The 14,639-nt window shown below is 43.2% G+C and overlaps 1 protein-coding gene across 1 annotated transcript in view; it reads right to left on the bottom strand.

The window, feature by feature from the left end:
* The window catches only part of MAPKBP1 (mitogen-activated protein kinase binding protein 1), a 101,461-nt gene that overhangs the window by 40,106 nt on the left and 46,716 nt on the right, over positions 1–14,639 (bottom strand). Inside the window, exons 4-7 of the mRNA XM_058806574.1 lie at positions 8,353–8,415; positions 7,719–7,776; positions 4,577–4,747; positions 482–619 (exon numbers count right to left, since the gene is read on the bottom strand). Coding sequence (XP_058662557.1) covers positions 482–619; positions 4,577–4,747; positions 7,719–7,776; positions 8,353–8,415 — 430 coding nt within the window. The remainder of the gene's footprint in view (positions 1–481; positions 620–4,576; positions 4,748–7,718; positions 7,777–8,352; positions 8,416–14,639) is intronic.

Below are 14,639 nucleotides of genomic sequence, written 5' to 3'. Positions count from 1 at the left end.
TACTTGCTGCTCATGTTTACAACTGTTCATGAGCACACAGAAAAATCACTGTAGGTGGATTCTGCCTCCCAGAGAATAACACAACAGCTAAAACTGTTAAACACTTTGGCTGATGCTTCAAAATTACACTCACAACCTTTTGAGATGCTCATACCAATGTCAAAGAGCTCTCCCCACCTCTGTGCTCCAAGGAGTTAAATTACTGCAGCTCTTTCCTAGCTTATTTGTTCTTCAGTATATGTGACTACTAAAGAACAAGCATGCTGCTATGCAACTCCAGGAGTGACATGCCTACATCAGTGCAAGACAAGCTTTTGGTGCTATCAGTCCATGACACTTCAGAGCCAGGCGTGGAAGGCTATCCTTGCATCCCAGAAAAATAAAAAATTTCCCACTTCCCACAGCTCACTGGGGCAAAATCCACCCTGCTTTAAGACAGAAATGCCTATTTACAGGTTGGCCTTGATGCACTTTCTCTCACCTTGGAGGTTTTGCTGTCATCCAGGTACCAGAACTTGATATGTCGATTTCCAGCAGTGACAAAGTAACTGCAGTCCTCCGAGAATGACACTGCTGTCACCTTACTTGAGACTTTGTTGGCTGCCACTACGATGTTTTTCTGGAAACACAATTGTTTACATTGCTTAATTTCTTTGCTCAGAACAAAGGAAACTAATTTCAATTACAGGCACATATCCAGTACAAGCAGTGCAGCAGGGAAAAGATGAAACCAAAACTATTCCCCATTCACTTCCATATACAACCTCTTCAGCATTAGCTAGGAAAATTGATTTGGCAGATAGTATAATTCACATTTATATTAAATGAATATTATTATATTCATATTTATTTTAATTCACATTTATATTAAAAATTCAAATTTATATTCACATTCCACATTAACTATGATCAAGAACAAATCAGCAGGCACTAGTGCCTGCAGAAGCTTGGTATGTGAGCCATGACAAACATGTGGGTTTCACAATCACCAGGAGCTCAGAGCAAACCCATTTCCCTTCCTAAACAGCAAATGCAGATGTAGGTCAGCACAAGGAAGAACTCCCCCAGCCCCCAGGCAGCAATGAGGCCATTGCACTCAAGATGAGGAAATGGTATTTTTCACAGAGAAAGCTGTACTTGTTCTTCCATAAATTCTTCTTTCTCTTGAAACACATTGTACTTTATCAAGAGACTCAAAATACACAAAGACCATCCCTGTACTGGAAGTGAAAAAGCAAAATCTATTACACCTCAAATGTGCACCCCAAAATGGCAAAGTTTGGGAAAGGAGGAAAAAGACACAGGGACAGAAAACAGGATGGACACTGCTCAGGCAGAATGGTCAGGCAGCAACATCACACAGCACCATTGCTCAGTTTTCCTCTCCCTGCCTTTCTCCAGTTAGAAGTGAGAATAAACAAGTTTTCTGCTTTGTCTGTTGTGGATTTGCAAACATGCAGCACACAGCTGACAACAGTGCACCCCTTTTCATTCTTGCTGTGTTTCCTTTACCCTTCTTTTCAGGGATTCAGCTGCTCCCAGTCTTCCAGGCACAATGCCCTAGCACACAAACCACATCACTCCAAGGGCCCCACTGGACTGTGGGGAGAACTGAAGAAACTGCTGGCAGAACTGAAGAAACCAGCACAAGGGGAATCTAGCCTGCTGCACCATCACCATGGGGGATCCCCCAACCCAGAATGAAGGAAAGGCAGCAATTATCATAACTTCTTTCAAGAAAATGGACAGAGAAAAGGACCCTTGCAGAGCTCAGTAACTGGATCATTGCTGTGGCCTTTATTTAGGGAAGCAAGGGAATCCTACAGACAACATGGATTTTCTTTCCCATCACAGTCAAATGACTAGGTCTACCAGTCAGGAAAAATGGGGAAATAAAAGCAGCAGCACAGAGGATAGAAGGGTTGTGGTTAAAAGTGAAGGAAAACACTTCAGGAGACCTGTATCCTCAGTCTTTATTGACTTTGGTCAGGTAAAGTATATCTAGTTTTGGTGCCCAGCCTGCAAAGTAAAGGCCAGCTAGAGCTCCCATCCCAGTCTGGAGCATAAGCTTAAAGTGTGTTCCTCAGCAGGGAAGAGTCAGACAGTTCTTACCTCAGAAGTTCTCATGTCCACAATTATACAGTGAACAGAAAAACCTGGATAAGCAAGGGAAAGCAAAACTACTTGTACTGTTTCACACATGCCATGCATTGTGACCCTGTCCAAGTCACTACTTTCATTTGTATAACTAGAAATAATCCAAAGAATGAGCACTCAATTTGTAACACTGGTGAATGGTGTCACATCTAGCTGGCGACCAGTCACAAGTGGTGTCCCTCGGGGTTCTGTGTTGGGACCAGTTTTGTTCAATATTTTTATTGACGATATGGATGAGGGCTTAGAGTCTTTTATTAGTAGTTTCGCTGATGATACCAAATTGGGTATGAGTGTAGATCAACTAGAGGGGTGTAGGGCTCTCCAGAGAGACTTGGAACGGCTGGACAAATGGACAGAATCAAATGGGATGAACTTCAATAAGTCCAAGTGCCGAGTATTGCACTTCGGCCATAATAATCCCCTGTACCGATACAAGCTGGGGATGGAGTGGCTGGATAGTGCCCAGGTAGAAAGGGACCTGGGGGTGCTGGTTGACAGTCGATTGAATATGAGCCAGCAATGTGCCCAGGTAGCCAAGAGGGCCAATGCCATCCTGGCCAGTATCAGAAATGGTATGGCCAGCAGGAACAGAGAGGTCATTCTTCCCCTGTACTCAGCACTGGTGAGGCCTCACTTGGAGTACTGTATCCAGTTCTGGGCCCCTCACTTTAAGAGGGACGTTGAGTTACTTGAGCGTGTCCAGAGGAGAGCAACGAAACTAATAAGGGGCTTCGAACACAAGCCATATGAAGAGCGACTGAGGGAGCTGGGGTTGTTCAGCCTGGAGAAAAGGAGACTAAGGGGTGACCTCATCACTCTCTACAACTTCCTGAAGGGTGGCTGTAGTGAGCTGGGGGTCGGCCTCTTTCTCCGGGCGACAACGGATAGAACAAGAGGACACAGTCTCAAGTTGCGTCAAGCTAGATGTAAGTTAGAAGTAAGAAGGAAATACTTCACAGAAAGAGTGGTCAGAAACTGGAATCATTTACCCAGTGAGGTGGTAGAGGCATCATCCCTTGAAGAATTTAAAAAAAGACTGGATGTGGCACTTGCTGCCATGATCTAGCTGAACAGTTAGAACATCGGCTGGACTAGATGATCTTATAGGTCTCTTCCAGTCTTGAAAATTCTGTGATTCTGTGATTCTGTGATTTAGGTTCTCTCACTACACACAGTATTTAGCTATATGAAAAAATAGCAATGACAAACTTCAGCTCACACAGAAGATAACAGTGAGATCTTAAATTACAGCACATGTGATTAAGATTAAATTACAGTAAATGTGATGAAGAGAGTAACATACTAAATGAGTGTGGGCTTAGAAGCTACAAGAGAAGAGGAGGCTCTGAGTACCTAAAGAAGACCTACAGAAAACATGGGAAGGACTTTTCATCAGGAACTGTAGTGATAGGACAAGCAGTAATGGTTTTAAACTGAAAGAAGGTAGATCTATATTATCTATTGGGAAGAAATTCTTTACTGTGAAGATGGTGAGGCACTGGAGCAGACTGCCCAGAGAAGTTGAGGATGCCTCATCCCCAGAAATGTTCAAGGCCAGATTGGACAGGGCTGTGATGGGGTTTCCACTTGGTCTAGTGGGAGGTAATCCTGCCAATGGCAGGGGAATTGGAACTAGGCAATTTTTAGGGTCCCTTCCAACCCAAACCATTCTATGATACTGTGATCCTGCAAGATTTAATAGATGCATTGATTTTTTTTTCTTAAATCGTATCTCTTTTAGAGAGGGTTACAGCACTTGAAGAGTTAGCAGGAGCATCTATTAATACAAAGGATTCCTACCCTAAAAATAAATGTTTGTTTTCTTATCTACAAAAAACAAATGTTTAAATGTTCACTAGAGGATAAGACACAGGCTTTGTTTCTACCAAGACTTGCCTCAATCCAGTGACAGGCAGAGCAACTTTCCTCAGCTTTCACCCATTATGAATTCCCTATATTCCCCTTCTCACCCATCAGGGATGGGACCAGAGTATCACAAACTCTGACATAAAAAAATCGAAACAAGCCAAGAGTATCCGCTACACTACAAAGGAAATCTCTGGCTGATGAGAGCTTCCTTCCTTAACCTCATAAATTAGTTTTTAATAAGCCTCTAAAAAACACAATGGTTTGGCAAGGTTTCTAAGTCCAGGCTTTTCTGGCTGGACAGAAAAATGTAACACATTCCCAAGCATAAAGAATATCCCTTCATGGAAATGACTTAGACCTTCCCTAAGGGACCATAGCTTTCTCTCTTGTCCAAATTTGTCTGTGTGTATGAATGTAAAAATCCAAACAATAACTACAGAATTTTAAAAAACAGAAAGCAAGATGGAACTGAAGTAGTTTACAGTCAGACCAGAAGCTCTTTCTGATTTAGCAGCACCGCGTGGTCCACCTGACCTCCTAGAAAACTTACCTTCCATGACCACACGTTGACAATCATGTCATGCTGGTACCCCACAGACACAATGTACTTGGAGCTGGGGGAGAAGGCCACACAGGCCACACCATACTTGTGCTCCTGGAGCTCTGCCACCTGGGTTCGCTCAGCCACGTCCCACACCCGAACTGCTGGCATGTGTCCGCTCTGGAAGGGACAGGAACAGACACAGAACAGGAGGGGTAGCCCCAAAATCAGTTCTGACACATTCAAGCATGTAAATGTGCAGGAACTTGGAAAAAGATGCCTACATGGTGCACTCACAATAGGTTTAGCAGTTCCTCTGATTCTTTAAAGCCCAGGTTGAGACCAACAACCTAAGGACAATATGCATTTCAACAGCTGTGCAAATTAATACCACCTCCCCTGCTTTAAACCTTTTCTTATGCTACTCACAAAATGCTAGTCCCTGTTCTAGCCAGGGACTAGAGCAATACTTTTGATGCACATCCCTGGTGTTTGTAATGGGAATTTACAGCCTGCTTGTGAACAGGATTATAATAGATTGTTATCCCTAGACCCAGTGAATGAAAAGCCCTCCCATCCTCTGCTCCTAACACAACACAGACATCTGAGATATCAAACCAAGTCATGCCATACAAAACCATGACATGGCTGTTGTGGGAACTCTCACACACCACCTGAGGGAAGCCTCTGAGAAGCCAGCAGCACCATTTCTGTCACAAGGTAACGCACAGACACATTCCACCCGAAAGAGTGCAGGCAGGGTAATGTCAGAGAAAAAGACATGGCAGGAACAGAGCCTCTGCTTTAATGTTGGCTCTCCAGAGAAACAGAAATGCCAATTCAGCACTTTCTGCCAGACAAATCTATTCTTTTGTTTAATTGTTTGTTATTAAACCAAATTAAAACAAGGCACACGAGATGAGCTGAAATGCTGGCCAAAAAATGTGCTTGATGGGCAAATCTTGCTCAAGTAACTGCTCATGATTCCACATTGAAGTCTGTCAAAACAGCAGCTTGTAAGATAACATATCCATGGCAACATGGCAGAATGGTACCTTTTTGATTGGTTTTAAGGTAGTAATTTGATTGTGTGGGAGAGGCAACTCTCATCACAAGTAGAAGTCGAAGCTTTAAAAGTTTAAAATTGTGGATGTTTTAATTGCCTTGTTCAAAAGCTCTGCTAAGCAACTGCTGGTGGCCTGGAAAAATGCCATGGTCAGATTTAACTGCAGTTGGTACAGTTCTCCCTCCTGCAGCGCAGAGCTCAGGTCTCAAGGTGGCTGGCAAGATATTACAATGAGCTGAATCAGCTGCTCTTCAGAACAACTGCTATAACTAAGCACATACCCAGTAACTTAGCATACACCCCAGGACCTTAACAAACTGAATTTGCATTTCATCTTTTAAGAAATTTTCACCAAAAGGCAGCTCTGTGTGATCCCCATGGACTCTACATCTTCATGAGGAGAAATACAAAATAATAATTAAAAAGTGGAAAAAAGAGTTTTCTTATGAATTTGAAATACGTAAAAGACATTTAATATGTATGGCAGCCAAGGACTAACCTCCATGCTCTCCTCCCTGAAAAGCCAACCATACAGAAAACTAAGGTGTTATTAGGCAGAATTAGCATAATGCAGCTACAAGGGAGCTTGAGAAAGTGAACTCAGAGAACATTTCCCTGTGGGACAGGGGATAACTAAGACACGACTGCTGATACCAGCAGGGGACACTGCTACACTGAGCAATAATTCAAATGTCAGACACGAGGGAGGATACTGAAAAAAAGAAATGGTTTTACAATAGGGCAAGAGGAGACATGCTTTGCAACAAGGGGAAAAGGAAAAAAAAACAACAAAAAACCCCCACAAAATCCCAAAAAACCCCGCTACAACAACAAGACTAACAACAAAAGCCCTACAAATTCCAGGATAACTGGAACAGCTTTTTTTTTTTTTTTTTAATAATTTTAATTTGCCATTTACTCCAATAAATTTTCAAACAGAAAAGTTTGTTAGTAAGAAAAGTTCCCACTTCATTTTTTCCCATTTTTCTTACTCCTAATGAAAAGCATCGAGCACCAGAAATTTAAAAAAAAAGGAAAACAAAAGAAGGTACCAGAATCATCAGAACTGAATACTATGAGCTATGAAACCTCACGTTTTCACATAAAAGCCCTAATCACAACATCTAGTGATGGAAAGTTAATGCTAACTTTTTCTCTGTCGTGGTAGCCTCCATCTAAAAAACCCCACTGTTGTTTCTACCCTTGGTCTGATCCATCTAGGATTCAGGCCCAGGATTGGAGCCACCAGGGGACATGACAGCTGCCATCACAGTGACCACACTGGGGACCTCTGGAGAGAACAGTCTCCACCTTGACAGCTCCAGCACAGAACAGTGACACACTTCTCCTCCCTGTGGCTGAGGCTCAGGAGAGGACCTGTCTCACACATGCTCCCTCCCCATCTCTTACAGAGGCACAGGGACTAGTGGTAAACTGCCATTAGTCACACACAAGAGCAAACTAAGCTCAACCATATGAAGGTCAGCATTTCTGTCAATTTTTAACATCCAGCAATTTCAGGCTCATGACACAGCGTGTGTCTTGAGCTTCTAATGCAGAACAGACACACAGTGTACTCATCCTTATTCTCCCCTTTGGGCATGCTGGGAAAGAGAAAGCAATTGTTGCTTCCAGCCAAACAAACAATGCCAAACCACAGGCACCAGCATCTTCTGTGACTATTCCTAAAACTCCACTCCAGGTGCACTTTTCTTTTTTCCTGCAACACTGTTTCTGGCTTCAGTTACTTCCTGAAACCCTGAAGGGACAGTGCTAAGCTCAGGCCAATATTCTGGACCATCCAAGTACTCTTCATTGATGTTAGAGTAGAATGATGCTGTGTGTCCTCTTGCTTATTTTCACTCTACCTTCAGCCCACAGATGACACTCCAGAAGACCCATCCCCAAAGCTGACATGTTAAAAAACTCCCAGCTGGAGCACCCAGTGCCACCCATAAGCCAGCAGGTCCACTGAACAATGAGGCAACACTGGAACTCCTCTGTGTGAAAACAGCCTGTTTCTTCTAAGCCCCTCTGCCCTGCTTCAAGGTGAACAAGGTGCACCCTCTCTTCTCTCACACTTACCTCTCCTGTAACCAAATATTTTCCATCTGGAGAGAAAGCAAGTGCTGTAATTGTTTTCCTAAAACAGAGAAAATAACGCTGAGAAACATTTCCAACATGTGATTTCATTTCAATACATCATGACTAGGGAGTAGGTTGGGACGAACTGAAAAAATGCTGAAGTCACCCATAATAACCTGACATAATGGTTTTGCTTTACCATGGGGATTCCCTGCTGCCCAAGTCTCAAACAGCAGCTTACAGCAGCAGAAAAGCTCCAAAAGTTGAGGCTCATTGCTGCACCTTTATTCCAGGTGCAGGACCATGTCACACTGCTGGCTTCAATAATGAGGTCATCATTTTAGGTGGAGAAAAAAAAAGTCAGATACCATGGAACTGTAGTAAGATCCCCTCCATGTCATGACCATTACCAGTTCCTCTTGGGATCCAGTGTTTACGAGGTGGTACTTTGTCAGCAATAGCACCTCATGTGAGAAGGAGCTGGAGTCAAAGCTGCAGGCAGCCTGTCCCCAAGGCAACTCCAACCAAGGGGATTTAGCCTGGAGCAACAGCAGCTCCTCCTGCACTTCAGTCAAGCTATAAAAGTCTTGAATTCACCTCACAGAAAGCAAGTCCAGCTTAAAGCTTTACTAACCTGGAGCTGTTTAGAATATGGTGTTGCTTATTTTTTCTAGGGTTGAACAGCACAACAACACACCTAGACAAAGGAAACACAAAAACAGAGAGAGATTACATCACCACATGCATAAAGATAACCAAAGAGCTATCCTTGCTGGAAAAGTTAAAAAAAAAATTTAAAAGAGCAGCAAAAGTAGTCCCAAAAAGCTGTTTTATCCCCTAATCTCAGACTGAACTGAGGTTAACTAAAAAAACAGAAAGCAAAAGAACAATCCAGAGGGAAATCACATCTCTTTTATGTTGAGGGATACCATTTGCTAGTACCATAAATAATTAACTTTCCACCCTCCAGGAACCCTGAGATTGATTGTTCAAGCTGAACAGAAAGTTTGACCATGAAAACTTGTGCAAAGCCCTAATGGATTATGTCCCCTGCCATAAAAGTGACCTTGTGTGCTGGGCACCAAAGCAGTGTGTCTGGTGCAAGAGTAAGACAATAGGGAAGAAGGAAAGAGAGGATCTTTTGGAAAAGATTTGGGAAGTTAAAGGCACTAAATTTCTGTGCCTGACCTTAACAATAGACAGGACACAAACCACTGAGTATAGCACAAGAAGGGACTGGCCAGTTGAGAAGTGAGACATGCGTTGCCAAAAAAGTATTGACCTAAGAAGTCTATCTGCATAAATAGCTTGCTCAGGGGCCTTGCAGATATCCCTCAGTAAGATGAACTGCTAAAGCAAGCAATACTAAGCTCCTGGTAAGCAATATAATCACCTCCATTGTGAGCAAAACACCTCTGTTGCTGACACGGGGGGGGAAGGAAGGAAAAACATCTCCCACTATTCTTGCCCATAGCACATTGCCTCCATGCCTCAGCCCACCACAACCAAATCTACAGCTGTCACAGATACTGCAGCCTTCCCCATTCTCTACAAACATCCTATACACCATTTTTAAATCTTCATGTAACAGCATTTGTCTTGCAGCAGAGCACAGTAACAACCAGTAACAGAAAATGCTGTTATGGGAATAAAAAGATAGAGGAACAATTGTTCTGATGACCTTGCACCGTATTTTTCACTTCATATCTAAAATAGAAACTGTGGAGTTTGTCTGTCCGTCTACAAGAACACTGCTGGAGTTTGGAGAGTCCCAGCTCCTCCTTCACTGCAGTGTTGGGGGAGCACTGCAGGATGTCCCTGCTCCACTGCCAGCCGCCTCTGCTGCACTGAAGATTTCACTCACATCACCATCGTGCTGGGGCTTGCTTGCAACACAAGCCAGGCTACAGACATCAATCACTGGGAGAAACATGCAGGACACACAGGAGAAGTAGAGGAGTTGGCCTGAAACAGCCAATCAGAAGGGTAAAAAGCTGAGGCACCCCAGAAATCCACTGCGGAACCTCACCTACAGAGCTCACCAACATTTCAATTCACACTCACGCCCAGGACAAAGCACAGCCTGGCACCACACTGCCTGGAACGAGAGCCGCATCCTTCCAGGCCCCACTGCACATCCCCAGCAGCAGGCAGGGCCACGAGTGCTACAGGCATAGCTCAGGGGAGACAGGGTCCTGCAATGCCTCTGGCATTCCCTCACCTAGTCCTGGCAGCTTTGGTCTTTGGTCTGACCAGGCTACACTGCCACAAGGAGTGTCAATTTTGAAAAGAGGGCAGAACAGAGGAGTGACACACCAATACTTTAAAGCTGAGAGTCCTTGGCTGGACCTTCCACACTCCATTAACATTGATAGTTCAAAGCCAGCATCCAAAGCACCAAGGAAGCACAGGATATGCCCTCCCCTCCTTTAGACTACTCTACTCTGCAGCCATGCCATTTCACACACCCCTATCCACTCATACCCTACCCTGAAGGCCAAGGTAATAAAGGCACCAAACTTTCTTGACAGTTAAAGGGTAGATAGCGATGGTTGGAGATGTAGCCTTATGGAAGAGCAGAGAAAGTGTAGATAAGCATTTTGTTCAGACCAGAATTGATCTTTTTACCCTGGGGAATCAAACTGGAGGGTTTCAAGTCAAAGCCATGCTACATATTTCTCAGGGATTAGTGCAAAGAAGCAGGTGGATTGTGTTCCATTAACAAGTCAGAAAAGGTTAAGCCTTGCAAATCACAAGATATGAAATAGGAAGTTAGCAGATGTAAAAATCTATCTAATCCTGAGCTTCCAGCTAATCAGAAAAGCAAAGCAAAAACCCCATTATGGTTGGATAGGGTTAATGGACCAAAATCCTGCAGAGTTAAAATACGGATGAATTGTGCTTAAAATAAGCTTCAGAAAACCAGAAAGAATAAAAGGAAGAGATGAAATCTTCACAAAGACTTTCTTACGCAGCTCTTAAAGTCAAGTTTCTGTTTCATTGTGAGGAACTCAGCAGAGAAACAGGACTTCAGAGAAGTGAACACAGTTTAAAAAACAGAGGAAAGATACAAAATATAAACCGCGGTCTTCAAACCAGGCAAGCAAACAAACCACTTCCTAGAATAGTGTAGTGGGCCACAAAGGTCCAGGGTTTCACCATTATTAACCTATAGGGCTGAACTTTTGCCACTTACAATCATGAATTTTAGCATAGTGGCACTCCAGAACAGCCTGTGTGCCAGCAGGCTTCCCCCCCCTCTCCAGACCTTGGCCAAATCCAGAGCCTACGGGGGAGGTAAGAGCACCACCCAGCTCACACACCAAGGCAAATCAACAGACCATTTCAAGAGCCACACAGCTCCTAATGCCAGAGCAGCTATCACAGCAGCTGTCTTAAGACAGCTATACTTGATTCACTGAGTTTGACCCACAATTAATAAACACTAACTGCAGGGGCAGGGGGATAAATCACAGTGTCTCCTTACAGGTGAGCAAGCATTAATTTATATCACAAAGTAGTAATTTTAACTCATAAGCTCAGCAAAAGAAGATATTTAGATTTATTGGTTAATAATTAACATAACTTAGTAATTAGTTATGACCTTCTTGCCAACAAAGCCATTTAGCCAGGATTAATTAGTCTTCTGAACTTGTTTTCTTAAATTAACTGCTACCCAACAAAAGCTACCCAACTGCAATGCTGTCCCATGCTGATTTTCCATCATTCCTCTCCTCTCTGCCATACACAAGGGCAATAAAAACTTCAGCCAACTCCAAGGACACTCTATTAAGCAAGATGGGAAACCTCAAATCATCAATCATACAGTGGGGCACAGATCCTGTTCTGAGAGTCAGGAGCATGCAAGTTTGTATACTAGCTCCTTCTCAAAATGCTTGGTAAGGTTTCTAGTCCATTCCATCCTAAAGAACACATTTCCACAACAAGCAAAAACTATTTCTAGTTCTTTAATCTCTTCAGAGTGTTAGGAAACAGCCTCAAGTTGCATCAGAAATGTTTAGACTGCATATTAGGAAATATTTTTTCACAGAAAAGCTTGTCAAGCACTGGAACAGGCTGCCCAAAGAAGTAGTTGGGTTGCCATCCCCAGAGGTATTTAAAATATGTGAAGATGTGGCACACAGGGGCATGGTTTAGTGGTGGCTGCGCAGTGTTTGGTTAATGGTTCATGATCAGAGGTTCTTTTACAACCTAAGCTGCTCAGTGACACAGGGTGGCCTTCACTGCCTGCTCAGACACAGCTCAGCTCAGTCCAGCAGAACCTGCAGCAGCTTCCTAAATAAAGTATTTCAGAGCCCATTAATACTCTGGGCATGGTCCATTTTAGCAAAGGAAATCAGTCTAGCAAAATAAACTGAATGGAGACACTGAATGATCAGGTTGCTGACCCACCTACTCCACACTGCCTCCTATCCAGTAAGGCCATCAAGCCCTCAAGTGAGTCAAAATATCTACTCCTTTCCATTTATGCTTGCTTTAATCTTACACTAGTTAAAATAATAAATATAACTACCATGGAAAATTAGTTGCATCACAGAGCATATACCCATATAACCATCCTCCACCTTTGCTTCTTTATAAGGTTGCATTCAGTATTTTACAGCCAGAGGTATAGGAAAGGATGAACGGCAAGAGAGCACTGATCTTTTTATTCACAGCTTCCAACTGTGCATGTAGACAAAGCAAAGTACTTCAAACCCAAAGTTCCACAATGGACACATCACCTGTTCCACACACTCCACCCCTTTTCCAAACTGAAGCTTTCAAAACAAATTCAAGTGCTCAAGAGACCTTTGTCTGAAGAGATATTTTTGAATGCTAGTACCAACATGCAAACCAAGGCTAGCTCCAGAAACACCTCACAAGACCTACAGAGCCTGGCACACATCAGCTGTTGAGAACATCAACACTGTTAGCCCTCTTGTTTCAGCACAAACCCTATCTCCTCTGCAGCTGCAGACAAGGCTTGATGATCACAGCACCTTTCTAATCCACAAGTAGATTCTGACTTCCAAGACATTTATAGGAACCATTCACTGCTGTATGGATTACAGCTGTACAAACCATACATCAGCCAGCTGGGATCAAGTGTCCTGTTTGTTTGCATGCTGGCTCCTGCACAGGCTGTAGGCAATGGCACACATATTGAAAGGCATTATTTCCAGGGCTATGGTTCCACCTCACAACTATTAAGCACACCTTCCTGATACAAGCAGCTTTTATAAACAGCTCAACTGGGCAATCCTTCCCAGTATGCCTCTTTCTTGTGGGACATCCAGGGACACAAGAACACAAGGGAAGGACAGAATTAGCTCTCACAGCAGTGTCAAAGGTTTTTAGCGACAACATGAGCATTGTCCATCAGGGAGCTCATTTGTATCAGCCAACAAGAAAGGTTCCTTGAAGAGCTTTCCAAACCTCCATGGAGGTTGTATCTGCACAATTGTGCATCATATACGCAGATGAAAAACAGGGAGGGAGAGGGGAGAGGGAGAGGAAAGGAGAAGGTAGGCATGGAATGTCACAGTAGTTTCCACTGGCTCCAGCAAAAGCAAAAAGACCCACAAAATATAAAAAATAGCATTTTTTCTAGGCTAAATATCATATAAGGAGTGAAGAGGAATCAGATGTCAGTATCATATTTACACAAAGTATCTGACTCACTAAGTCAGTGGCAGTGGGTCACTCCACCTTCACTTCTGACTTTTCTTCTACTGGCTTCACTTCTGCACTTACCAAATTATAGTTTCTGGGTGTTTTACTCTTCTCAATGTCCTCCTGTTTCCCACAACATCCCTCTATTAACAGCTGCCTTACCCCAGCCATCTCCTTCCTCAGCAAGCTGACAAAAATCAAATTTCTGCAGAAGTGTGTTTTCCCTTTTCCTTCCTCTACAGGTTCCCCTTACAAGGGTTTGAAAAAATTAAAAGGCTGCAGTAGCATTCCCTTCCAAGCTACAAACCAGCTCAGTGTTGCCTTATCTTGTGGGACACATGACTGTAGGGAAAGCTTATGTGTCAAGCCCTCCTCTCCCAAATGCATGGAGCCTATGCTATGAAGAGGATGCTGTACAGAGGAAAGAAAACTCCATTAAGACATGAAAACAAACATTAGCTTTCTTTCTTTTTTTCTTCCCCACAATATACTCCTTTCATGCCACTGCAAGAAAAAATGAAAAGCGTTAACAGTCCCATCCCTTCAAAATCGGTCCATTTCTCAATTTCTGGCTCATACCTTGCTCTCTTCCCCTCACCCAAAGCTATTCAAATGAGAGTGAAAAAGCTTCCTATGCACTAAATGCATGAGAAAAAAATACTTTGATAAGAACAAAATCTTTTTTACACTGCATTGGTTGCCATGGCAAGCTTGATCAGAGCAAAGCAGTGTCTGCAGAGGCTGGTGTTAATTTTCTATGTGGCAATTCTTCCTGCCAAAAAGCTTCTTTAATTCATAGCCAGTACTGGGAGTGAGTTAGCAGTGATGAGAGGATGTGCACACTGACTATGTAACTGAATAGGTATTTTCAAGCAAAACTGTATTAATTACATGCATGCTGAGAAGAAAGATCTATCTGTTGAGAGGTTAAGAGCTGGGTGTCACTGCCTGAGCAGAAAAGCCTCCAGAGCTCCCTGTACCAATCTGTGATAGAGAGAACTAAAAAGGTGGGAGCCTGAGAGGTGCAGCAAAATTCATGCTTCAGAAACCAACGCAGGCTAACGAAAAGCCATGAATACCGAACAAGAAACCCACTGTGAAAAAGAAAGTCAGTGATATATTTAGTGTCACTAAACTAATAGGGTAGAAATTTCCGATTGCCAACCACACATACTCTATTTAAAAGACTGCATGGTACCCCAAATCTGCAGGAGTAGGAGCTCAAACACATCACACAATAGGATC

This window comes from Ammospiza caudacuta, chromosome 6 (assembly GCF_027887145.1).
Source record: "Ammospiza caudacuta isolate bAmmCau1 chromosome 6, bAmmCau1.pri, whole genome shotgun sequence".
NCBI lineage: Eukaryota > Metazoa > Chordata > Aves > Passeriformes > Passerellidae > Ammospiza > Ammospiza caudacuta.
Note: the sequence above shows the minus strand (reverse complement) of the source record. Positions and strands in the feature narration are given on the sequence as shown.